This window comes from Zea mays, chromosome 3 (assembly GCF_902167145.1).
Source record: "Zea mays cultivar B73 chromosome 3, Zm-B73-REFERENCE-NAM-5.0, whole genome shotgun sequence".
NCBI lineage: Eukaryota > Viridiplantae > Streptophyta > Magnoliopsida > Poales > Poaceae > Zea > Zea mays.
In genome coordinates, this window is record NC_050098.1 from 144,193,385 (window position 1) to 144,220,409 (window position 27,025).

A 27,025-nucleotide genomic window follows, 5' to 3' on the forward strand; every position below is an offset into this window, starting at 1 on the left:
TCCCCATCCTTATTATGGCTTCGGGGGTGATCTGATGAAGGAAGATTTGGTAGGTCTTCAGCACTTCAACTACAAACTTACTCAAAGGGAACCGAAGCCCAGCCTTGAAGAAGCTTCGGAAAATCACAACTTCATTCTCTTCAGGGGCAGGGATGTTGTCGCTGCCAGCCCTCACAATAGACAAATCCCGAAAGTACCTTCCTCTCATATTTTCAAGATGACTCTGTTTGATGGTCGATTTTCCGAAGATTGAATGACTTGGCCTCGAGGGCCGATCCTTAGAATCTTCATCCCCACTTTCCACATCATAGCTATCGCTGTCACCAGTATCTTCAGACAAGCCCTCCAGTATCTCTTTAGTAATCTTCTCTATATTTGTTTTTGTCATCAACTCGACAAATCTAGCAATATAAGAATCCACAGTCTTCTTCTCCTCAAAGAGCTTCTCCTCTTCAGTCAGCTTCGTCTCGACAGCAACCTTCTTGCCTTGAGACATTTTTTCTTCAGAAATGGTGAAAACACGTCTTTTAAACCGAAGCTTAGAGAGCTTGAAAAACTAGCAAGCGCTAGTGAGAAAGAGCTATAAAATTGAGAAAATAAATCAAATGGCACAAGCAGTGTATCAATTGCAATCAGTGTAAGTTCCTATTTATACGCCCAGTGCGCTCCAATTTGGAGGGCCCCATCTGTCATTGACGGTTGCTATTCTAGCAAAGGGAAGGTGTTTTTTCGGACCTTCGGCTTAAGGCCTTCGTCCATGTCGCAATCTAAATTCGTTATCTTAACAAATTAATACTGTGAGGGGCTACTGTTGGGGGCCTTCGTCTTCCGAAGGTCCTCAAAAACATGATTTAACAATGTCTTCCAAGTGTGACATATGAACAGGTATCTTCGGACTCGGGTTAAAAGCATATACAATATAAAGAGCATGGTCGTGACGAAGGCCGGTGTTGCTCCGAAGCTACGCGCAAGGGAGCTTCGGCTCAATGGCGGAAAAAGGAACCGACTTAAAGGGGAAAAGGCTATCTAGTCCCCATTAGGTTGTCTATAAGTCAATAGTAAATATGGAGGGCATGAATGTAATTTCACATAGGCTGCGTCCTGTGCCTATAAATAGATGAACAATACCCCGTACTGTTCACGCTGACTTGTATTCGCTTGTGCGTCACACTTGTACTTTTACCTTCTATCAAGCCGAAGGTACATTTGTAATTCAATATTGTTTCTGTCTTTCCATGATAATATAATGAGAATGAATTAATAATGTTATATGATTGTTTATATTGTCTCTTATATTTCATATGCTTCTTTTTTTATTAACATATACCGTGTTGATGAAGGTATGTCCTTTATGACCTTCGTCTGAAGATCATTATATCCTAAGGGAAATAATGCTTCGAAGGACGAAGGGCATTAACATTTAACATTCTGTGTTGCCTTGTTCTTTATTCATAGCATTTGAGAACAAGTCCCCAACAGGAACACCACTCAACTCCCTATTGCAACGACGTTGAAAATAAGAGGGGGAGTATGGTCACAAACTAGGATTAAGATGCTTGCAAGCAGCTGAAGGCTAGACCTTCTGAGATAGTAAATGCAGACCAACTATTCGTTGGTAACCCTAGTGTTGGTGGACACCTAGAGGATATGTATTATCCTGTGAATGGAAGACATTCACAACCTAGCTCAGTGTGCACTAATGAGGCTAGGTTATCGGAAGCCCTTTATTCTCGTTTTGGGATTTCACGAGAAATCATAAGGGTGCATAAGAAAATGACTTCATGTCAACTGGAGAAATGTGTTATTTGAGAGCTACAAGTGTCGACACATACATCTCAACAATTGTATATGCGCTCCAAGTGATCCAAAAGACTATGGCCATAGCAGAGCACGAGTATGCTCAAACTGGATCTTGTTGAGTGATACAATGTTGCAGAGATAGCCTTGCTCACCAAAAGAAGTGTTGAATTATTTCCACTTCAAGGTATCTTATTGTGGATACAAGTTTGTTTTTCATGGACTTGGAAACAATAAGGTGGTGAGAAAGCATGGCTAGTAGCAGCTGGTTTATACGCAAACTCAAGCATTATTTTAATGTTATAAATTCTCTTCTACCGTGAGTAGTAAAATTTCTATACAATAATATGGGCAGTAAATCATCTATCTGTGTAGTTGATAGATGTAGTGACAACATATGCATATGTGGTCACTGGATTATGGTATTTGTGGAGTCTTGAATGATTCCAAATATATAATCACCAATCACAAATTTGCAATCCTTGGAAAGTCTTTGTGACTTAGAGCATCCCGGTCAAATATGGTACATTCGACCTAGTGAATCCTTCCTTCCGAAGGGATACACAAAGAATGGTATGTTCAGTGTAAATATGTGCATCATATTTTAAACATACATTACTTATCGACGGAGTTCAAGATAGAGGATATGAATTGGAAGAGATTTTCAATTCAAAGTAAACTCTCTTAAGTATCTTGGATACAAGGTTGTCTATATCCAACGTATATTGAAGAAATTCAGTATAATGGAATCCTGGTTATTTGATTCTTTCGGATCATGAGATGTGCTATTGTATATAGCAAGAGCATCCGATCGGATATTGCTTTGCAATGATTTGCTAGGTAACAGCACATGAGATCGAGTTATATTCTCTATGAGTACTCATGATCTGGTTATGGTTGGATATACCGATCTTGGATACCTATAGAAGATCCTCAGGTACAAGATCAATGACATACTTCTGGTAAGTTGGACCTAATGTTTGATAAATGTCGATCAACAGAGATTAATGGTCACTTACACTAATCATTCTGTAGCACATTTCGTGGGATTGTGCAGAATGATATACTACATACTAAGGGTATGTGTGGTCATGATTTTAATTTCACTGATCTTATTATCTATGAAGATAATTGTACTTTGTGTTGTTTATATGAGAATAAGTTACGCACTAAGTCTATACCTTACTCCACATTTTTCAAAAGTGGTTGAGAGCAGGTATGGGATGACTTTGTGATTTACAAAGATCAGGGGGAGTTTCCTCTTGATCGAAAGAACTTGTTTCTACATCATATTGTACTCTTCTCTTTGCATGAGTTTTCCCATGTTTAGGTTTCTCATTCAAAGTTTTTAACGAGACAACATCAACACAAGGTCTATGTCGTATCATTTATTTTCCCCACTGGGGTTTTGAGATGATGATTATAGACATATTATTGTTCTTTGGGCTAGAGGTCCATTGGAGAACAATGTCGTACCATGCTTCAATTGAATCACCGACCATTATCTATAAGGATAATTGAGCTTGTGTTGTTCAGATGGAAATAAGTTATATCAGGAGTAACATTAATAAACATATTTGCTCCTAAATTGTTTTATCCCCATGAACTTTGGGAAAATGGAGATATAAACATCTTGCAAACAAAGTTCTGTGATAATCTTGTTGATCTATTCACAAAATCTCTACCATACTCCACATTTCAGAAATGTGTTGAGGGGATTGGTATTAGAAGACTTAAGTGCTTGCAAGGATCAGGGAGAGTAATTCTTCATGATATTTGACCTGTTTTGAACCATCATATTATATTATTTTCTTTGTATGAGTTTTGTCTTGTTAAGTTTTTCTCGTCCAAAGTTTTTAACGAGGTAATATCAACTAAGTTATATACTTCATCATTGATTTTCCCCACATGGGTTTTAGGAATGATGTTTACAAGCATATTTCATTTTGGAGTTCAAGCGAGATTTACTCATAATCCAAAAGACATTGTGTACTCCTTATTTTCCCACAGGGTTTTTGAAGAGATAATATATTAGAAGACAACTTATAGATGATCAAATGGACTTGAATTGATTAAGGGGGAGTGTTACAAAATACGTTACAAACACTGTGACCAATCCAAGAGGCTGGATGGCTTCTCTCCAAAGAACACACCCTTTAAAAATGACCCCTGTCACTTGTATATAAACATGATTATTCCTGCAATAAACAATGAAACTGTCATTTGTCACTTTCTCACCACTGATATTCCAACACCCAGGACTCGTTGCGTGCGGCCTCGTGCTCCGTGGACTGGCCAGGTGAAGGAAAACTAGGCCGCCGTTGATTACTGTCCTAATCATCTGAGGAAAAAAAAACATCGGTTCACCATTGTTTTGCTTTTAAACCGACTGTGATTGCTTACGGCGTCGACCAACGAGTAGTTTGGTCCTTGGTTTTGTTTTTGCTAACGATTGGTTGTGACCAAATCAAATCCACATGTGGCCATGTGGGTAGGTGACATCTACAGCAAGATTGCTAGTGTCAGATGTAAATAAATAATATCAAGTTCGTGTCCAAAAACAATTGGGGGCACGAGCCCTGATACGGTTCAAAAAAAAAGTTCAAGTAGTTACATCTTAGCCGATAAAATCTAAGATTTGTCTAACCTCTCTTCTCCTTTCCACTATAAAAAGAGTTGTATGTGTAAATTAATTTAATTTAAACCTCAAACCCCATCAACCCATATGTATTGATATGAATACTAGAACACCAAACAAGCACTAAAGGGAGCGAAAACCTGGTCAAGGATTCAAAGCGAACATGGAAATTAACAAATTAAAAAAATATATCCACCTGGTCCTGTGAATGTGCTGCTGCAATGTCAGGATGCCTTGTTTGTTATATCTAGACTAGATGGCACTCAACAGACAGAAAAGCACAACCATCAACAGTTGACCAACGTGACCAGGTCTAGTGTTAGATAGGATTCATTGGCACTATTGCAGTACAACTGGCATTCCAATGTGCCATCACATGAATGCTTGGGACTCCAGAAACAGCAATACTCTAGACACCAGCATGTGCCATGTCATTTTATGTTTACTATACTACAAGCAAAAAAAAGATTGGGCTTGGAATACCAACACTGGTGACGAACGACCGTCTAAGCCCCGCCGTGTTAACCAATTTGTTAAGAAAATGAGCGTGTAGATTGGGCGGACAACCATCCTGCATGAAAAGAAAGAAACAAGAAACAGAAATGGGAGGCGGTCTCTAGCCAATGTTAACATACCAATTACCAAGGACTGTTCCGATTGTACTACGGCCTAGTCCAAGTAAAAGACGAGCTTTATTCACCAGTCTCTCCGGCTGATGCTTGCAGGCGCCGCTGTCCTTGACAGTCAGCCATGGCCACCACCATAAGCACGACTCGTTAGGTTGCAAAAACAATAATTCGATGGCAGCAGACGCTCAGTTGTGCAGCTTCGAGCCGCCCCGTGCTTTCTGCAGGCTGTCCAAGACGCTCTCCACCAGCTTATCCGGATCGCTCTCCTCTCCGGAGTCCGACACGAAGGAGTACTGCTTGTGCGGTAGCTTCGGAGACGACGTCTGCACCTTTCCTGAAGCTGCGCTGGTGCCAGCACTGCCCGGGCTGCTTCTCGAACAGTCCACCAACCCGTCGATGTCCTGAGGCTTGTTGCTAGAGACGTCGCCACCCTTGCTGCTGTTCCAAGCTCCAATGATCTGGAGAAGCGAGCTCTGCTGCTCGGCGTTCCTTCTAGGCTGCCGGTCTTTTATGCTGTCGCTGTCCGAGAACTCGTCGTCTGAAGGAGTGGGAGGACGATAGCATGTTTCCTTGTCGGCCCCTGCATCAGCGGCGGCGGCGGCGGTTTCAGTTGTGGCAGATACAGGACCAAGCTCCTCCCAGATCAAGTCATCGCCGCTGCTTCGGTTTCCGTCTCCCTTGCTGCCAGCCTGCCCGTTCCCGTGTTCTGAGCGCATGACCCTTGGGAATTTCACCCTTACATCAGGCATAATATGCAGCAGCGTTTCAAGGTCCAGATACCCGAGCTTCCGGTGTTCGAGCTCGTATCCATACTCCTGGGAAAAACGGCGTTTGAAAATTCCGATGTTGAATCCATATTCATGCTCAGAAAGAAGCTCCTTCACCAGCTTGTGACAATCTGATAGTATCTCCTCTCTAGTGAGGGACCTGCTTTTCCTACTGTTATTGTCAACGTATCTGCCCTTTTGTGGCTTCCCACTTGAAAAAATGTAACTGAGGCCGTTGGATTTGCTGGAACTTGATGGGACACATCTTCTCTTGCGAGGGAGGGTAAGACGGAAAGGGAAAATTCTGGAAGAAGTTTCTTCAATCCATTTCTTTTCAGAAATTAACAGATGTACCAGGTGATGCAGGTCTTTATCAAGGAGGCCTTTCAAAGGCCAGCAATTTAACTTCTGCAATCTGTGTGCCAATTCCTGCCTGGCCAAGAAAACCAATCATATAATAACTGCTCTATCCAAAACATGATTTTGCATTTCTCATAAATCCTTTTTACTTGCAGAAGGAAACATATAGAAGAATTATTATATTATGGATGCTCAAGCAAGCAATGGTTGATCATAATTTTCAAAATGTGAGGCGATGCTGAGTTTACTACACAACACATAATGAAATCAATATATGGACCTCATTTGTATTCTTCTCTTCCTGCAGATTTAAAATATATCATATGCAACAAAATAACTACTATTGAAAGAGATAACTGCAACAGAGGATTTGGTTTGCTCTGATATCAGTTCTGGACATGACTTCTGCTCTGATATCAGTTATGGACATGACATGCCCAGCATAAGTAATAGACAAGGTTATGAGTGGTTCCATCAGCCTAGTAACATGCTCTAGAAAACTACAAATACAACAACACAATTGAAGAAAAATTGCAAAATTGTGCCTTGTGTTGTGATTAGACCTGTTATGTTGCATAGTGCAGAATATTGGTCTACAAAAAGTTGACAATCAACATATTCAGCAGCTAAGTGTTGTGAAAATGCATATGTTGCACTGGATTTGTGACCATACAAGGTATCGAGTCTGAAACGACAATATGTGTGATAGGCTAGAGATAGCACCAATTGAAGAAAAGTTTGTCCAACACCGGTTGAGATAGTTTGTACATGTCCAATAGAGACCTCCAAAGAAACCCGTGTGTAATGGAATCCTAAGGTGTGGTAGTAATAGGAAGAGATGTAGTAGAAAGCCAAAGTTGACATGGAAAAAGGCAGTAAATAAGACTTCAAATGGTGAAATATACACAAAGATTTAGCATTATATAAGAGTACATACAAAATAGTTATCCATGTGCCTAGGGTCTGTTTGGTTGGGCTGTGGCTATGAAAAAAGCTGTTGTGGGCTGTGAGCTGTGAGAAAAGCTGATGTGGGCTGTGAGCTGTTAAAAATCTAAAAAGTGTTTGGTGGAAACCACTAAAAGTCGCTAAAAGTTTTTCCATATATATTTTCACAGTTCCATCCAAAAGCCGCTAAAAGCAGGTCCAGAGGTGCTTTCAGTTTTACACTGCAAGAAAGTCGGCTTTTAGAAAAAGCTGCTTCCTAGATCCAGCCCTTTGGTTTGGCTTTTGGCTTTTAGGGGGTAAAAGCCAAAGTCAAAAGCCAAACCAAACACACCCTAAACCTTGACTTATGACTTATGTTGGGTTTCAACTCTATCCTACCCCAACTTGCTTGGGATTAAAAGATTTAGGGGTTGTTTGGTTTGTTGCCTCACTTGCCACAATTTGCCACGCCTAAGGTAAGACAAGTTTGATTAAGTTAGGCATGCGTTTGGTTGAGAGCCACAGTTATGGCAGGATTTTTCTCCTATTATGTAGGTTCCACTTGTCAATGACTGGTAAAAGTGTGGCAAGATTCCCTTAGGCGTGGCAAACTGTAGCGCAGAATTTGAGCGCCTAACCCCTGTTCTTAAGGCGTCGCCTAGGCGTCCAGGCAGAGGTCCAACGCCTAGGCGCCTTGCCCGCCTACCTCGCCTAGGCGCCGCCTAGGCGTCCAGGCGGTGGTCCAACGCCTTGGCTCGCCTTACCGCTTTAATAACCATGCGCCTGCACCTTAGACAAGTGCGGCATAAAATGTGTGGCAATTTTTGTCAACATAAGTATAGAACCAAACAGGCCTTTAATTGTTGTTGTTGTTGATGTGTGTACTTCATCTCCATCCCAAAATATATGCAAATATAGAAATATTAATGTTTGTATCTCCAAATAAGTTTATTATAAAAGTATATTCTACGATCAATCTAACTATATTGATTACACATCAATACATCATACATATTAGTATTTTTATATATTTAGTCTAGTGGTTTTAACCAAAGATAACTTAGCAAAACAAAATTGGCAAGGTAGTAAAGAATGTTGTTTTTGTCATAAAGGCGAAACAATCAAACATTTATCTTTAAATGTCGTTTCACTCGTGCTGTGTGGTTTGTTATACATGCTGCATCAGGACTTTCTAGGCCGCATAAACACATGTTTGGAACTTGGGTATAGGGCCTCTAGAAAGAATAAAAACTTTAGGTTATGCTAGGAGCGGCTGATACATGTTGGTCTCTATGGCTATGCAGGAATAATTTAGTATTTGAAAGAAAACATGTTTATCGTCCATTGCAGGTTATTTTCTCAATCATATATTGGCTTCGTACATGGGCTATTTTGCAGCGACCGAATTCACAGGATTTGGTTGTAGTAGCATCACAAATATTGGCGAAGGTAGCCCCGCACTTTTTTTATGCAGACACATGGGTAGCAGTCTAGTCTTAAAATTGATTTTCATCACGATATGGAGAGGTCAGAGGTGTATTTCAAAACTTTGTAATTTGTATGACCTCGATGTATTGGCTTGAAATTCAATAAAGCTTCCATTATAGAAAAAAGCTTTAAAAAGTTTGACGATAAGTGAAATGTGTACTTATTGTGGGATGGAGTGAGTATCTGTCTACAAAACCTCTACAAAGCAATCTATATAATGATTTGGACCATTGCCATTACTAGCAAAAATGCACCAGAGTTGGGAGTTATTTCTTCTCATCACTTGAAAATTACTACATCTATTCATTACCACTAGCGTAAAAAGGAATTAAAAAAAGTTGTATTCCATTCACCATGAGTCTAGCATCAAATTTGGAGAAGTTTGAATTCCAGATCTAAGTCACACCTCTTCTTGAAAATTAGAACAGGTAGCTAAAAGGCATGAGTTAGAATCTAAAGGCAACAGGAGGGGGAGGGGGTACCTTGTCTTTGCTTTCAAAACAACCTCAGACCCAAGAGGTTCTGATAACTGTTGCTCCAAAACAGACCACAAGTCAGGCTTTGTAAATATTTCATGAACCACCTGTTGTGCACTTCCATTAGTTGGAGCGTTTGAAGATTCAAATTCTTCAATAGAGTCAGTCCTCGGTTCATCAGTGGCATTTATGTTGGTTGTACTACTATCTGCATCTGATTTCCCAAATGGCCACCACCTTGAAGCCCAGTTAAACATGCCCCTATTCATTTCAGAAATATCATCCTTTTTTCCAGATTTAATCATGGAAACAGCAGCAGGTTTTCTGCATGGTTCTGGGTTTTCAGGAATTGATGGATCTCTCTTTATTTTTTCAGAATGATCATCACCTAATGAAATCGATAAATTATCACTTACTGCTAACATGCCCTCAGTACCATCTGAGCGATCATTTTTGGAAGAGGTTTCATGTATCCTCCTCAAAAGCTTTATACGGTGATCACCATTATACTCTTCCAAAGGAGTTCGCAAATCATCAATCACTTTAGCAAAAGTGCTTTCACAATTCTGAGAAACCTGCAAATCATCAATCACTTCAGCAGAAGTGCTTTCACAATTTTGAGAAACCTCAGACTTAACATTCTTGGGACCATTCCACATTGTCCAGATCCTTTTAAAGAAGCCATATTCATTAGCAGCATTTTCCACCCCTGAGGAAGAGGGAGTTCCAGGGGTAGTCATTTCACCAACTTCCCTGTGCTTTGCTGGTGACTCTGTCGACCCATTCACATCCACCACTGGGCACTCAGTTTGGTCCTCAGATAGCCCATTTGACGGGGAAGGTAAGACAGAAAATGTAGGTGGATGTTCACTTAGTGTCTCTGTGAAGCTTCTGCTCTTGTAAATGCTTCGAAGAGAACTTAGTGTATTCTTCTTATTACTGTGAGCTGTTCCAGTTGGGTTATTCTCCCTGGCATTACCTTGAGCTGAGCTAAGGGTCTTAGTACTTCCGTCACCAGGCTGCAGTGATCTTCTGTTGACAGCAATTGCATATAGTTGTCCACCAGTTTGAGGACATACTAATTCAACAATATCTGGTATTGATTGTATAAGGCAAGAGAAATCCTTGTGGCCAAAAAAATCTGGACCAAGACAAATTTTTTTCTTCGCAAGCTCTTCCTGGAGTAGTGAAAGGTTGATCCCTTCAGGATATGAACATAGCGCCTCCAGAATTGCATCTGTTACATATTTAGGGATTGAACTAGACTTGGTATCAGATGGTACTGAACAATGCTGGGAATCAGATGATACCTTGATGGGTTCCTCTGCTCCCTTCTCCAGGAAGGGGTCATCAAGAGCCCCATCACCAGGCTGCAGAAATTTTTTGTTGGCAGCAATTGCATATAGTTCGTTTTCACCTAATCGAGAACCTAATAATTTAACAACATGTGGCATTGATTCAAGAAAGGAAGAGAATTTCTTGTGGCCAAAGAAATTTGTACCCAGATCAATTTTGTTCTTTACAAGCTGATTTCGGAGGAGTGAGATGTTCACCCCTTCAGGATATGAACGTAGTACCTCCAGAATTGCATTTTTTACATGTTTGGGAACTGGGCAGTGCTTGGTATTAGATGGTACTGAAAACTGCTTCGGAACAGATGCTACCTTGATGGGTTCCTCTGATTCCTTCTCCAGGGGGGGGTCGTCAAGGGCTCCTCGGTAGTGACCATACCAAGATCCATGTAAACCATCCGGCGGGTTGTTAAAACGTTTTGGTGACAAATCCTCTCCTCTAACTAAGCCTTCCCAAGGCCACATGATTGTTGCTGCACTGCACAGTACACTGGTAGCACTACTAGGACAAGCAAGCAGTACATTGTAGTTGCTCATTCTCAACCGATGCAAGATGTTTGCAAAATCTCTATCGCCAGATATAAGGAAAAAATGAACTGGTGGCGGATTCTGAGCAATCCAGTAGACAAGATCAGCCATAAAAGAGCGGTCAGAACTATTCTTCCCACCTACATCATGGAAACAACACTGTTAGTTCAAAGTAATAAAAAAACCACAACCCAAACAGAATTTAAAATCAAGTGAAAATAGAGGATGCCAACTTTGTAAAATTGAGGGTAGCAATGCAACTTTTGCTACTTAGCATTGCCCCTTATGTGATCTACTCCTGCCGTTTCAAATGTTAGTTGTCTTAGTGTTGTCCTCGGTCAAACTTTTCTGAATACTTAGTTATTTTTCCAATCTGTTAACGTACAGCAAGAGGACGGACATCCCTGTGGTCAGGTGGCAACTAAATTAGGGATCAAACTTTGTGAACAATAAAAAAAGAAATGAACCAAATACAAGATCCTGTCAAATTTAGCATCCATATCTTCACAAACCATGGAAAGTGCATATACAGTCACCAACCCGCCAACAAAACATTCAATAAAAGATGCAGGAACAACTTATGGAAGACGAAGACGCTCCCGCAATCATAAAAGATAAAACAAGGGAATGGAACGGAACGGAGCAGAATTAATGGGGCGGGGAGGCGAGCACGCAACTGCTTGGGACGTGGGAGATGGAGACGCCCGTGGCGGCGAGCGCCTCCTGGGAGGAGCGCGCGAGCTGCAGCACGTCCCCGAAGGCGGTGATGGAGAGCGGCCCGCGGATGCCGGCGGCGCGGAGGGCGGCGGAAACGCGCGGGGCAACGCGGTGGACGTTGACGCCGTTGGGGATGTGGCAGTTCTCGAAGTCCCACCACACAGACACCCTCACCGCTCGGCTGCCCTCGCCGTCCTGCGGCGGCGCGGCGACGGCGCGGCGACTCCCGCCGCCGCCGTAGACGGCGGAGCTGAGGCGGCGGCAGCAGTGGCCGCAGACTCCGTGGTAGTGAGCCGACAGGCGGTGGCGGAGGATCTGGGACATGGCGGCGCCGATCCTCGCCGGCGGTTGCGATTTTGTTGGAGAGGGTTTTGGAGAAACCCTTTCGGCATTCCACTTTTGCCACGCACGAGGGTACGAAATGAAGGATCTTGCTATAGGTGTACATTTGGGTCGGGCCTGATGGGCCGGCCCGAAGCACGGAAAAAAAGCACGGCCCAGGCACGGCACGGCCCAAAATAATTTAGTGCCGGGCCGAGTTTGGGCCGAGGTCACGGCCCATGGGCGGGCACGAGCACGGCCCGTTTAAGGCAGGCACGAAAAGGCCCATATAGAGGCACGAAAAGGCCCATATATTTATTAAAACACACTTAATTCCACACTTTCATATACTTGATAAAGAACACAAAGCTAGAGATAATGCTAGTTAGATGTTTTTTGTATCTTTGAATTAGAGTGTGTGATGTAATTTTACTTTTGTTATGAACATTAGACAATAAACTGAACTTACGAACTTTGTATAGAGCTGATTATACTCTTTTTTCTTCTAACAAAATGATTTATAAACGAGGTAGTCATTGCATAGCTGTGGTAACTTTAATACAAATATTAAGTTTGATTTTGTTCAAATTTATTTGTCTTATCTTTTATTTGTTTTATTATTTTTTTGAATTTAGGGCTCTAACGTGAATTTCGGGCCAAAAACTGAATTTCGAGCCAAAAATTGAATTTCGGGCCCTAATGTGAATTTCGGGCCAAAAATTGAATTTCGGGCTTTTATAATTTCGGGCCGCCCGAAATAAGCCCGGCACGTTTAAGCAATTACGGGCCGGGCCGTGGGTCGAGGGCGAGGCCCATGGGCCGGCCCGGCACGGCCCGAAATTCAAACGGACCGGGCCGGCCCGAAATTCAAACAATACGGGTCTTTTCGGGCTTGGGCCGGGCCGGGCCGGGCGGCCCGAATGTACACCTATAGATCTTGCTGGACCAGTGGACTGGAAGGGCGTAACCGCCTTCAGGCCTCATGGGCCCAGGCCTAGATGCGCCCTGTGGCAGACGGCGCCTCATATATCACACTAGGAAAAGGAGGCGCGCTTCGCGGCGCCCTACTTCCATATACATTATATATAAACACAGTGTAGAAACACAAACACATTGTAGGAACACAAACATATTGTAGGATACAATATGACAATATAATACATATGGCGCGAGCGCAGGTTCTACAACTGTCTCTAAAAGACAGCGTACATGCAGTTGCGGAACGGTGTTCAGTACAACAGTACATAACTCTAACAGTTTACAGCTCCATAGACTATACATGTACGGTGCAACAAGCAGATGATCGTTGTACACAAAAGCACGATGTAAGCGTTGGTTTGCTGCGCAGTTCTTAAAAAGTCTTTGGCACAAGCACATCAAGCTGCTTAGGCTTAAACATGAAGGGAGCGAAGCACATTCATGTCAACAAGCATAGAAATCCAGTATGGCCTGTGCATAGCATCGATGGCGAACCACGATCTAGTAGTAACCTGAAACACAGTTGTGAGAAGCATTCAGAACACTTAATTTTTTCAGAGTAAGCCATTAATACAAACAAATTGTAGCAATAGAACACTGACAAGATAAGATGATTTGAGAATAGAAGTGTAATACAGCGTTAGTAGAAATGTCTAACACCTATTACATGTAACAAAATGTGCACACACAGTTAATTTATCATGTAAAGTCTAAGGTGTGAAACTGCGATTGTGTGGCGCATAAAATGTGCAGTGTAGACGACAAATGTAGCATAAGATGAAACCGGCATACCTTGTTAAGTCTGCTTTGGGCCAATTTGTATCGAGCACGTGGACATGAACATGTATCATACATCCTTCCGAAAGCAACTGTACATAGCAGCTTGGATACAAAAGCAGTAGACAACGATCATCCAAAAGAGCGAACAGCTGCAACTGTGAGCCCAAAAGACTTGTGGCACTCTGTGACTAAGCATCTTTGGAAGGGTTGAAAAGGGGACAGAGTTACAATTAGACAGTCTAGGACAGGAAGCTAAACAAAAATATTTTCTTGCCTAGGCGTTCATGGAGAACCTATAGGTACAAGGGAAAAGGTACCTAGGAGCAGCAGTGTTATCTGCGGCATCCTTGAAGCCAGTGGTTCCTCCATCTATGTCGGTGAACAACCTCTTTGTAACTGTCTTTGCAGGCGAAGACCTTGTCCTAGAACGAAAAGGTCGGTTAGCAACAATTTTAAAAGCTAATGATCAATTTTGGCCTTTATCCAAAGCACCATTACTGTATGCACCTAATGGTTGTCTGCTACATATACATCAAGAGCAAAAGTATCAATTCCATTCAGAAGAGAGTTAAAGACACGAATCTAGCTGCTAGGCAAGACAAATATTTATCTAGCAATGAAAGCAACAATTTCAAAAGCTAATTATCAATTTTGGCCTCTATCCAAAGTACCATTCCACAGGCTCACATGGGAACAAGCTGGTCTTGTTGTTGGAAAAGGTAGGTTTGCTCTCCACTCATGGAAGTTCTATTAATAAAGCTACACGGTGATATGTAGGAATAACTTGTAGAAATGTTGAGGACCCATTAATAAAAATAACACTGAGAGAAATGAACCGCTGCTAATTTACAGTTTCGACGTTCTTTGCAGGTTTGATAGACAATGTTTTGAGTGACTACCTGTGGGCGAAAGCGATCCTTCTCACAACAACCACGGTCTCCACAGGATGTTCAGCAGGAGCAGGAAACTCCGATTGTTAGCATGGTCGATGACGACCCAGTTCATTTGCCCAGCAGTACCAATGCTACTGATGTTGTCTCAGACCCTGGGGCCGTGTGATTTATCAACAATGTATAGAGCTAATTATCAATTTTGGCCTCTCTTAGTGTTTCTACGTTTTTAGTAAGAAACAGCAGACATGGATCGGCCAAATCTAGTTGCTAGGCAAGACAAATATTTATCTAGCAACGAACTCCGTGTGTAAAACAACACATAAATATTAACCATACATTGATGGTAATCCACATAAGCCAAAAGGGTCACATTTCCCTGGTCTAGGCAAAGATAAACAGGGGCTGTTTTCAGTCTAATATATGATTCGAACAGTAATCATTGTTAGAATAGTGTCAGCGTAACATTGGTCATGCGCTTGTACGTTTTTAGTAAGAAACAACAAACATGGATCGGCCATGGTGTAGGACTTCATCTGTTAGCACTGCACATTTATGTTAATGTAGACAAGCGTATTTTGACGCACCATAAAGGGTTGTCTGGAAACTGAGGTGGTCAAGTCATTGTCTATGACTATGTAATTCAGTATTGCTTCACCTGTATGTCTGGATTAGTGGATTAATTCAGCACCCTTGGCTTTATCATATTATTGTTTATGGTAGATGGAACAACAATTGACTGGAAAGTGTTCATGCAGGTCCTAAATTCACCATGGGATGTATGCTACGATCCCGCAGAGGAGGCCGTGTATATTGCAATGGCTGGGCAACACCAGATCTGGAAGCACAATTTACATGATGGAGTAACCAAAGTTATTAGCGGTGATGGCTATGAGAGGAATCTGAATGGCTCAAGGTAACAGATTCTGGCATTATCTGTCAGGAAAGTTCTAAATGTGTTGTTTTAATTGGTCTTACAGCGCAGTAATGTTTATGAAGATGGTTAATGACGGTTTCTATCTGATGAGTGGCTAACGATATTTTTGGCGATATTTCCTTGTGATAAATACATATGTTTAAACCGCTTTATTTTATCCTACAAGTAGCAATCCTGTATGGATCTTGGAGCTGAAACTGTTCCAAACAGTGTAACAGGCCCTATTTTACATCATGAAGCCATGTTTATTTTTTTTCCTTTTTATGTTAATTTCTGTGAAAGTTGAAGTAGAATAACCATTCCAGATCTTGGCGTACAGGCTTGCTTCTTATATGATCAGCCTAAGACTTTTCTTCCTTTAATGTGTTCATTTGTCTCCTGCACATCCTTGCACTTGATTTGGTTAATACTTTGAAGTTTTGAATTTATTTTCTGAAAAATTAAATTTATGTTGCAGCGCCACCAGCACATCGTTTGCACAGCCTTCTGGGATTCCATTAGCTTTTGGTATTCATTGCTGACTCTTTTTTTGCCATTCTGTTTCTGATCTCATGGCACTGAGCATAAAAAATTTTATAACAGAAATGCATGAGTTACTTGTTGCTGATAGTGAAAGTAGTTCCATTCGAGTTGTTAATCTGAAGACAGGAGGCTCAAGATTGCTGGCTGGAGGAGATCCAGTATTTCCAGAAAATTTGTTTAGGGTATTTCTCTCTTGATACAATTGATGTTCTGTTAACTTATTTGATGCTAATATGTCTGAGCATTTTTAAGTCAGATACTTTTGTCTCTTCAGTTTGGAGATTATGACGGGACTGGCTCAGATGTGCTACTTCAACATCCCTTGGGTGTTGTTTATGCCAATGACAATCAAGTATATATAGCTGATTCCTACAACCATAAGGTAGTAACCTTATTTTGACACCCATCAAGTGTAAGATGTGTATAGCTAAGTTGTCCTAGCGCAGAGTGTGGTGCCATAGATGTTCTCTTTATCCTCTTCTTCTGACATGGTACAAAGCATGGTTCCTTAACCTTTGTTCTCCTCGGCCTCTAGTTACTCTTGAAGCGTATTTTTTTGTTTGTACGCACCATAAAGGGTTGTAATAAAGCTGTGTTGGAGTGCGATGAAGCGAAATTTACCTCTTCCTAGGCGTGGATGTCAGTTCCTTTGTTATGGCGGGAGTACCACTTGGAACCGCAGTGCTGCTGCCAATACCAATAGTCTGCATATAAGGGGTCAGTCACAGAGCGAGTACTGTTTGCAACAGAAATCTGAAAATTTCTGGGATGCACACCTTATCTTGCACACTGGTTGGAGAACTTTGTGGTGTGAGCGGGGTCGAAAGCATGACCAAGTTCGAGGCTTTGTCAGGAGTGTCTTCAATGCCACTGGGTACACCTTGCAATAGCACAGTTTGTGACTGTTTTGGCCCCGATGAAGATGATTGGATGGAGTCCTTTGCAGTACCTATCTCTGCCACGACTGCGTTGACCTGGAAACAAATATTTCCAGTATTGATTGTGTGGTCAGAGAAACTCACATTCCATACATACGTCTTCTCGAGCAGATCTGTGATTGGATTAGGAATAAAGCCGGTTGAATTGTTGGCTATGAGCATATCGCACGGCCTCTTGATGATGCGTTGCGCCATTCGACCAAAGAGGATGAAGTCTGTGTCACCCGTCTCATCCCCTGCAGTGAGAAGTAGTTTGTACCTGAAACACATGGTGATACCGAGTCAACACGGTGAAAATGGATAGGCCGTATGTATAGGAGATGGAAACGTTCAATCAGGGTGACGCATAGAAAAGCAGCTACTGCATATTAGATGTGAGTGGGAGTCAAAACTGCAAGAGCTGTTGGGAGGCAAAGGTAGAATGGAGACAATTGAAGTGAAGAGATGCTGCCTAACCTTTGGTTGGGCGTGCCAATGGTAGCGCAAACTTGATCGCTGCACTTGTAGGAATCCCCATGAGCCACAGCTGTGCGGGTGCATTTTTTGCATGCATTGTACCACCACCTATCACCAATCTTTTTTACAGTGACTGTCACCAAGAATTCCCTATCCTGCACGAACATGTAAATATACGGTCATATTATATTCCCAGACCCAACCAAGTATGGCACGACTGCAGGAAAACAGTAACAGAAGACGATTACAGTTGGTAAGGCAATAGTGACTAAGCTAATCAAACATGGAACATACCTTATTCTCAAATGGGTGCAGATCTCTAATACAAGCGATTTTTTGTTCCTCGGGAACATGGGGCATAGGCTGATTCGAAGATAGAACCTCGTTCCACTTAATGGGACTATGCGCTTTCCTCGCACTGGTTTGTACATACAATGAATCAAGCTCAAGTTAGAACACAGCGAAGACAAACAACAGTCATATACGTGCAGCAAGCATAGCAGAATATTACCTAGCCATGAGGGCACATGCTTCAGGAACATCAGGATTAATGTACCACTTACAGGGTGAGCCGCCAGACAAGCACAGTCCATCTAAAACAAAGGGCATTAGGTCCCAACTATAAAAAGGACTAAATTCAAAAGTTCAAAGTTAGTATACCCGCGTATTTCTTGACAAGCATGCCAACAAACATCAGGATCTGTGGAGAGGACTGGCCATCACTGTAGATCTGTTCTCCAGGGAATAAGCTAGCTTGCCCACCCCATAGAACAACATTTACCGAACTGTTGTTGCTGTTTTCAGTTTAAGTATGTAGGTAGAGTCATATAACGAAGCATATGTAGATGAAGGCAAAGGAAACAAACCCCTACGCGACTAAACCCAAAAACTGCAGCAGGTATGTATAACGAACCTGACACTGCACAAGGAAATAGTCCTCTTAGAGCTGGTTGTATGTTGCCCTCTGGATCGGTGCGGCGCCACGGCCGAGATGGAAGTGACAATTCCAATGGCATCTGTATTGGATCCAATTAACGAATACAACAAAATTATAGTCTGTTAAATTTTGTAATACCTATGTAGTAAGAAAGTCTACCTGTGTAGTACTCCCTGTGGTCGACACATAAATGGAGCTGGTCTATTGGTGTGAGCGAGTAGGTAAGCACAGGAAATGCTGGCGGAACCTCAACAACCTCCTCCAATTTTGTCCAGTTTGTAAAGGTAATCATGTTCTCATTGAAAACAGGCTTGTACAAATTGTTCGAGGCTCTGACCCGGAAGTATGTGATGTTGTAGATGACTCCTTCTTTTATCAGAGGTTTGAACTTTTGTATGACTGGTGGGAATATTGCAGCATGGATACCGTTTCCCTGCACAAAGTAGCGATGGAGGAAACAACATCATAATAACAATTAATCTCATAACAGTACCACCTTCCCTTTACCAAATAGATAAGCGTGCACATGTTGTACCTCTTCGTCAAGCAGCACCATATCACAATGGAGCAACTTTGCTTCATCCTGAGGATCACAGAAGTCCCATAAACGAGAAACGCGAGCGCATATGGTCACAGAAGTGTTCCCACGTTGGAGCTCCGGGATCAACACGTCTCGCATCTACAAGCTAAAACAGGAAGAAAAAACATAAGAGTAAGGACATCGAAACCCATGCATGAAACAACATGTGCAAAGCATGACAAAAAAACACGACTCTCTTACTAACCTATACATAGCACACATAAGCAGCTGCAAACATAGAAACAAAACTATAAGAAACAAACGTGCAGGTACTTGACGACGTTATTTATTTACAGACGCCACACATGGCGCTACAGCAACCAAGTAGTAAAAGGACTAAGTGGCAGCCGCATCAGCGGCAGCAAGGACTTCCTTGTAAACAACGTTCCGGGTCTATGAGCCGCACGAAGCATCTTCGTTTTCAATCAGGATTATAAGTCCATTTCTAGACGTTGAACGGGAGACAGCCACATAAAGCTGGCCATGCGTAAAGACAGGTCCCTTGAGGTAAAGGCCAACTCTTGATAACGTTTGCCCCTGACTTTTATTTATCGTCATTGCATAACACAGACGCACTGGGAATTGGCGTCGCTGAAGTGTGAAGGGCCACTTCACATCAGTAGTATTGAGGGCAATCCTTGGTATTAAGACTTCTTCCCCAACATTTGATCCTGTAAGCGCTACACAGTGCAAGATGTGTTGACCAAGTTCAGTGACAAGAAGCCTTGTGCCATTACAGAGACCCTTATTTTGATTCAGGTTGCGCAACAGCATCACAATGGCACCCTTTTTTAGCTCGAGTTTGTGGGTAGGAAAATTGCTCGCATCAATTGAGTTTAAGAATTCAGTAGGGTAGAGGACATCGAAGTCTGGTATGTGTTCCGACGATTTTGCTATAACGTCACAGCTCAGGTATTGTACGGTTTCTCCAGGGACAAGCGAGAGAACGTATTTGTTAACATCATCAACTGTGGCATTATTTGGGCAAACAATGGCACGCGAGGAAAGGTACGTGGGATCTTGGTAATTCAACAGAAAATCTGGGTATACTTCTGATACAAGGGCAGCTACCTTATCACCCTCAACCTGGAGCAACAAATCTGCAGGGATTGTAATCCACGTAGCCTGACACTCGCTCCCTCTTCTTTCAGCAGGCAAGGTACCATCACCAATAGATAGGACCCATCTGGCAAACATGTCGAGCTCTTTTCGTGCATCTTCTTGCAAAGAGGGATCAAAAAGGCGCATGTTGGTGCGCAGCCTAAGGAGGACAACTTGGCGCCATAGATTAGAGTTTGTAATAGAGGCGTTAACTATGGAAGAGCGAGATCCTTTTCTAACAACAGGTAGTATTTGACGGAAATCGCCACCAAGAACTACAGGCTTGCCACCAAATGGGAGGAGCGCATTTGAAGGAGTATGCTCTGAAAGAATATCACGCATTGTCTTATCTAAAGCCTCAAAGCACCAACGGTGCGTCATTGGCGCCTCATCCCATATAATGAGGGAGGACACCTGTATAAGTTCTGCAAGCATGGTACCCCTATTGACATTGCACGTGCTAGCATCATTTACATCGAATGGTATTTTAAATCTTGAATGTGCAGTGCGCCCTTTGGGCAAAAGTAGGGATGCGACACCAGAGGAGGCCACCACAAGCACTATTTTCTTTTCGGATCGTAACCTTGCGATTATAGTGTTCCATAGGAATGTTTTGCCTGTGCCACCATGTCCATAGACAAAGAAAAAACCCGGTGAGTTACTATAAACACGACCAATTATGGTATCATAAATGGTTCATTGTTCCGCATTCAACTGTGTAACCAAGGAATCAGCGTGCATCGACAACATTAATGGCTCAGGGTCAATTTCATCATTAATTAATCTGTTCTCATCCATGAAAGCGCATTGGACATCTATCCTTGGCAGACCGTAATCATTTATGTTCCCGCCACTATTAGCAAAGGCAGCCGAAAGTTTGCGTATCAGGAGAGACATGAGTTGTTCATGCGGTATGTTGTAGTTAGGATTTCCCAATGTATCTCTAAGTTGTCGGACAATGTCATCTGTAAAAGATAGCCAGTATGTATCAAACAATGCACGCACATTAGCAACAGGGTAGAACATAACCACGGTCACAAAAAGCTGCCTGAGCTGGTACGACGACGCGGATACGATCGCCTCGTCAAACAACAACTTCCACTCATTATCGCTCTCAAGCAACCCACGCGCCTCGCAGGCAGCACGAAATGTGTCGTACACTTGACCGTTGAACGTCCTGATATCAGCGTAGCTTGTTGAACCCTTAACTATCATCAATAGCATGCGTAAGTAGTATAGTTCACCAGCAGTAGGATGTACATAGTACATACGTCCAATTTTTGTGCAGCGAGACCTCGATTTCCAACATCGGGCCGAGGCATCCCATGTCCATTGTTTTGGGAAGTCGCAATACGTTAAGCATCTAGCTTGTTCATGCCTCAAATTAGCCTCGAACCATTCAGTCAGCATTGTGCTTTTGGCCGCAGAGCTAGAAAGCAACGCATGCAAGTCCGCGCTAGGTTCGTATCGCACGTGGTTTAACCCAGGAAGATGTACAACAAGCCGCTCAACAGAAGGCACTCTAAAGTGAATGTCATATTCAAATGCGCGCCATAGTGCTTCACATGTAGACAAATACCTAGCATCGATGTATTCCTGGATTTCATTCGGTGGGGCTACCTGCGAAGCAGGCGACGCGTTAGACGTGCTTGCGGTGATTTCGAAGTACACCTTTGCTCTATCGATTCCCTTCGTAACATACTTGAATAGATATTTAATCATGTTTGACTTGTTGCACCATTCAACGTTTATGTGTGCGTTATACTTTTTCAGAAGGTGCATATTATATGGAACAACATTTCTATTATCAAGTCTCACACCATTCTTGAGAACATGTCTGTCATCAGGCCTACGCTTATAGATAGTAAAGCCAAATCCGTCTAAGATGGTCTCTTCTTGGAAAGGCTTTGGGAATTTTTTGCTGCATTTGTCGTTTTTCATACATGGGCATCTTTTGTTGTCGACACCACAGGGACCGTGCATCATAAATTCGTCGACCAAAGCAAACCCTAAAGGGTCAGCGACGATATCAGGAATCTCAGCGCAAATGAATCTGTCAACAATAGAAGCACTAAACTCTTTGCTCCCATCGGCTAGCCACACAAGGCAGTGTATATGCGGCAAGCCACGTTTTTGGAATTCAACAGTGTATAGGACCGCAAGTATCGAACCAAATGGCTTTCCCTCTCTAATATCTGCTATGAATTCGTTTACTTTCATATGGAACACACGCACCACCAAGTCAGAACGACCGCATGGTTGTTGGCCAGGTTCAAAGCGTAAGGCATCGGCTATTTCCCTCCACTTGGTATTACAAGTAAAAGTCACAAAAAGATCTGGAGGTCCATATACCCTACATATAGCCATCGCGTCCTGGTAATTCATGACATGGTACCTTCTACCACCAGTGAAGCTGGCAGGAACAACTACACGACCGCCAATCGAATCAGCATTGAGGAAGCCCTTATCAATGGCGTCAGCTATGCCTTGGACAGTTTCTGAACGCAGTTCGCTTTGGTGGCTTGCTATGAACTGTAGCCTGTTGCCCTCGATAGTTGAATATGCATCGACATCTATTTGATCACTTAATCTACCGTAACACGTATATGGGTTTGGCTCATCCAATCTGTAGTGCAGGTGTCTCCTTACAAACTCAAGCATCGTAACGTATTTTCGTTTTGATGAACCAACATCGTCAGCACCAAAGTACCTAATACCAAGATGGAAGCCATGTTCACCGTAAGGAAACAACAGCGGATATTGCAAAGGCATGTATGCTGGATGCAAGCATGAAACACGTTTTAGGCCACACTCTCTATCGTGCACAAGAACGTCGTACGTGTGTTCCCCAGTCGTGTAGTCACCAACAATTATGGCAGCGATCTCACCATTTGAGGGTAGGTTGTATTGTACATCATGGCGTGTGTTGCAGCCTAGCAATCTGAGTGTTATCTTTTGATCACCCTCGCGCTCAAGGCGCTCTCTCACGTATCGGAACGCTTTGACAAGCGAGTTGTTTTCATTCAGCATATCGAGCAACGACGACGCTATTTCAGGGTCTGGGTGGCCACCAGCGCCATCATCGGTCTCAAACATGCCTAGCCTGTTCTGGGTCTCATGTTTCGTGTCATATGTGTATAGCTGGGCAAATTTTGGCTGTGTCCCACGCTGTGGAAGTAGGGTGCCAATCTTATGGTGCACGACCCCATTAATTTTGAAAACATAAGGCGCAGTGCCGTTATTAATCGTTTTGTCGATGGACGCACCTAAAGAGGTGAATGCAAACAATGAATTGTAGGACCGGATAAGCCTCAAAAAATGCCTCGAGCGAGTACCTCCATCAAATCTCAAAAGATCAACAAGCAAAGGCGGCGGACGTTCAAATGGTTTTAGGTTCACTTTCCCTCCTCTGCAGCAAAGGTTGTACACAATTTTCCTTTGGGTCGAGCAGGAATCGCTTTTGACACGCTCTTGGAACCAAAAAACAGCATGGCAGTATGGGCATACGTGTTCGGGTCCACCATAGTATGACCTCTCAGGGTAGGCATCTACACATGAAAAAGAGAAAGGGTCGCACCACAGCAAAAGCAGGAAGAATGTTACCAGAATTGTTGGGCATAATACACACCTTTTAGAGCATCTATGTATGACCTGTCCAAAGGAAGCGTGATTGACAATGGCTCGTCAGCTACCATGTGACGTACTCTACTACGCCGGCGTCGCCTATTGTATGCGGCAAGCGCTGAAGGGAATGACATTATAGATCTACTACCTGTGTCGACATAAGCATCACTAACACCATATTGTTTTTGCTGAAGGAACGAATGGGCAAACATGGCTGTACCAGGTGATTCTTGTAGCGCAGGTATTGGCTGGTTAGAGGTCCCCGGAAGGTTAGACGAGTCTATTTCGGCTTCAGCATGGAAAATGCGATGGCCATCAGCTGTCTCAAAGACCGGGCAATCTAAAGAGGTTGCATTTTTTGGCCCGCAAGAGAGGCATCGCAAATTAGGATGGGTATCGGCCATCGCATGCATAAACAAAGCAGCGAATTTTTGAGGACTAACCCTGTGCAAATGCACTGTGCCTCGGGCGCTTCGCTTCGTGGCGACTCGCAACACGCACGCATGGAGAATTAGACATAGAACTATATACCGCATAGCATAGAAGAATGTCACGTAACATTGGTGAAAAATTGGCTCGTAGCCCCTTAACAAACAACACATTAAAAATAGATCAGGCGCATAGGCACAACTCACCGACGATCGAAAACGCGAAATGGCGAGTGGTCTCCTCGAAGATGCCCCCAAGCAGTAAGCACCCAGATCACTGGAAAAAAATAGCCCATAAGAATTAGCCAACCAGCAAGGACATATCTCCGCACATAAGTAGAGGTTAGTGCCTTTTTATAGAGGCTGGTATGCATGGAATGAAGCAGAGAAAAACATGTATGCATCTCCCAAATGGCAACTGTGTAAAAACAAGAAAAGCAACATGACGCGAGCACGCAAACGATACTATTATGATTATTCAGATTGATACATATAAGACATATTTGGGGTCTCGAAGGTTATTGTCACCGAAACTGTATTGCTAAAAGAAGCCCACTTGCTTAGGTGCCTAGAATTTTTTAATTGATCGGTATGCAGGCCTGCGTACTTCGTTTTGCCTGTAGTTCGGCCTGCAACATATTGAAGCCGACGCTATCTATTTGGCTGCTAAATTTGTCAAAGTGAATCTCCCATCTAATGTGACAAGATTTGGTGGCAGTATTTCTACCTGCTCTACCCTGTTTATTTGTTCTGCATATGGTGGCAGAAATTCTTTTTTTATTAAGCCATACCTTAAACCATGACTCTTTTATAGTTCAACATGAGTATCTGGTGCAGTTAAAACCTTACGACGTGTTTTCTTGTAATGTCAGTCGCGCTCAAAGTAGATTGGTTTAATGTTCTTTGCCAAAAAAAGCTAAGGTGTTTTTGCTCGAACTCTCCTCCTTAATGCATATCAGACATACTTTTGGTCGAACTGAGCTCCCTAATCCCAGCATCGGCAACAGTACATAAAGTTCTTTTGAACCATCACATTGTAGAAATTATTCAATAGAGCACATTAGAAACAAAACAGACGCATAGGCATACACTTATCGACGACCGGAAATCCGAAGCGGCGAGTCCTCCAAGCAGCGGTAAAAGTCACCCAGGCAACAGGCACCCAGATCACTGAAAAAAGGCAGGCATAAGAATTACGGAACCAGCAAGCAAGGACATATCTCTGCACATAAGTAGAGCCCAGTGCCTCTTTTAGATGTCAATATGCATGGAATGAAACAAAGAAAAACATTGTTGCAGCTCCCAAATGTCAGCTACGTAGAAACAGGAAGGGCAACATGACGCGAACATCTAGATATTATCATCATCATTATCCAACAAACCATGGCAATAGATCTGAGAAAGTCATGGAAGTGTAAACATGAAGGGAACCACCATGTCTAACTGTCATATGACTGTACCGCTAATTTTCGCATGCGTAAACAGTAACAGCGAAAAGGCATACACATGTATGCAGCTCTTTACATGTGCTTTTATGTAATGTGAGAGTCGTGTTCTGAATAGACTGTTGTAATGTTCTTTGGCAATAAAGGCATGGTATTTTTGTCGAACTATTCTCCTTAATACAGACCAAACATTTTTTTGGAACAACTACTGTCCTTAATCCAAACATCAGCAAGACTACACCACAGAAAACCTCTTGTGAACAATAGCAGAACCGATATGTGTCATTCGATTGACCAGGAAAAAAACAATAGCAAACTACAGAAGCTATCTATGCGCACACGGCACCCAAGCCTGGAACCAAAATGCACCAACCAAATATCCAACATGCATAGATAACACGTCCCTAACAAATGCACAGATCTGTAAGTTAACCAAGGCCAAGCACACATAGACAACATGCCCTCATGAATGCACGGATCTGGAACCGATTCCAACAGCGACACATGGACATGAACCAAAAAGATATAGCAGAGCAAACCTAGGCCTACGGAGGCGGCGACAATGGCTAGGGCACGACAGGCAGCAGGAACACACCAAACGCTCCCATGAGGACGGCGGTTTGCAAAACAAAAGAGCGAAACAATGAGGACGACGGATTCGAGAATCAATAGATATAAGGACTAAATAATGCGAGCGGGCTCCAAGGAGAGGGGAAGGAAATATTTAAGGGGAAGAAAGTACACACCCAGAGGACGACACTATGTCGGCCATGCCTGTCACTGCTGTAGCACAGTCGCAACGGAGACTGCCGGCGACTCGACGATGGCTCCGCAGCATCGCGTAGTCCCGCGCCTCTCCGTGTAGCAGCTGCGCGTGGACCCGCTTGGAGGCAGGGACCACTGAGTCAGCACCACATGGCCCCCGAAGCGACGACGACGACGCACGAGGCAACGCAAGGCGATGGCGGCGTCAATGAACGGAGAGGGACGGAGCCGGCCGCGTCTACAGAGGGCGACCGAGCGCTGCGCTGTAGATCTGGCCCATCCGCCGTCTCCGCCGTCTCGGTAGGATGGAACACCAAAGGAAGAGGAAAAGACGCGTCACATGTGGGCAAAGCAGGCTACGAAGACCTGGTTGCACGTGGGGTCCACGTATGGGCGAAGCAGGCTAGGAAGCCCTGGCTGCACGTGCGGTCGACGTATGACGCGTGCGTTCACACATGGGCGAAGTAGGCCACGCAGCCCGCCGAACGCGGACGGACGCTGAAACCAGGTAAGGTTTTAATACTTTAGATTGCTCAAATTTCGAATGTTTTGTGCTTCGACTTGTGTATATCTCATCTCATCTCCTTTTCTCTTCTCTTCTCTTCCCTTGTCTATCTCTCCAGCAATATCCTTTAATGATGTGTTTA

The 27,025-nt window shown here is 43.1% G+C and overlaps 2 protein-coding genes and 1 long non-coding RNA gene across 4 annotated transcripts; 1 reads left to right on the forward strand and 2 right to left on the reverse strand.

Moving 5' to 3' along the window:
• Window positions 1-4,741: 4,741 nt before the first annotated feature.
• LOC100273919 (uncharacterized) lies at window positions 4,742-12,088 on the reverse strand. The gene is made up of 3 exons (NM_001320096.1): window positions 11,637-12,088; window positions 9,086-11,099; window positions 4,742-6,264 (listed from the first exon to the last, which is right to left on the reverse strand). Exons 1-3 carry the CDS (start codon window positions 11,998-12,000, stop codon window positions 5,250-5,252), a joined length of 3,393 nt encoding a protein of 1,130 aa, NP_001307025.1. The 5' UTR covers window positions 12,001-12,088; the 3' UTR covers window positions 4,742-5,249.
• Window positions 12,089-14,029: 1,941 nt separating this feature from the next.
• On the reverse strand, window positions 14,030-24,446 carry LOC109945115 (uncharacterized). Its single transcript, XM_035966583.1, has 11 exons — window positions 24,376-24,446; window positions 18,971-19,121; window positions 18,595-18,868; window positions 18,412-18,514; window positions 18,159-18,292; window positions 18,010-18,091; window positions 17,793-17,916; window positions 17,499-17,653; window positions 16,881-17,301; window positions 16,726-16,808; window positions 14,030-14,177 (listed from the first exon to the last, which is right to left on the reverse strand). Exons 2-11 carry the CDS (start codon window positions 19,112-19,114, stop codon window positions 14,030-14,032), a joined length of 1,668 nt encoding a protein of 555 aa, XP_035822476.1. The 5' UTR covers window positions 19,115-19,121; window positions 24,376-24,446.
• LOC109945289 (uncharacterized) lies at window positions 15,368-16,486 on the forward strand. 2 transcript variants are annotated; one of them, XR_002268420.2, is made up of 3 exons: window positions 15,368-15,561; window positions 16,165-16,286; window positions 16,379-16,486. It is a non-coding gene; the product is annotated as an uncharacterized lncRNA (long non-coding RNA). The 2 variants fall into 2 exon arrangements; XR_002268419.2 differs by lacking the exon at window positions 15,368-15,561 and adding an exon at window positions 15,844-16,089.
• Window positions 24,447-27,025: the final 2,579 nt, after the last annotated feature.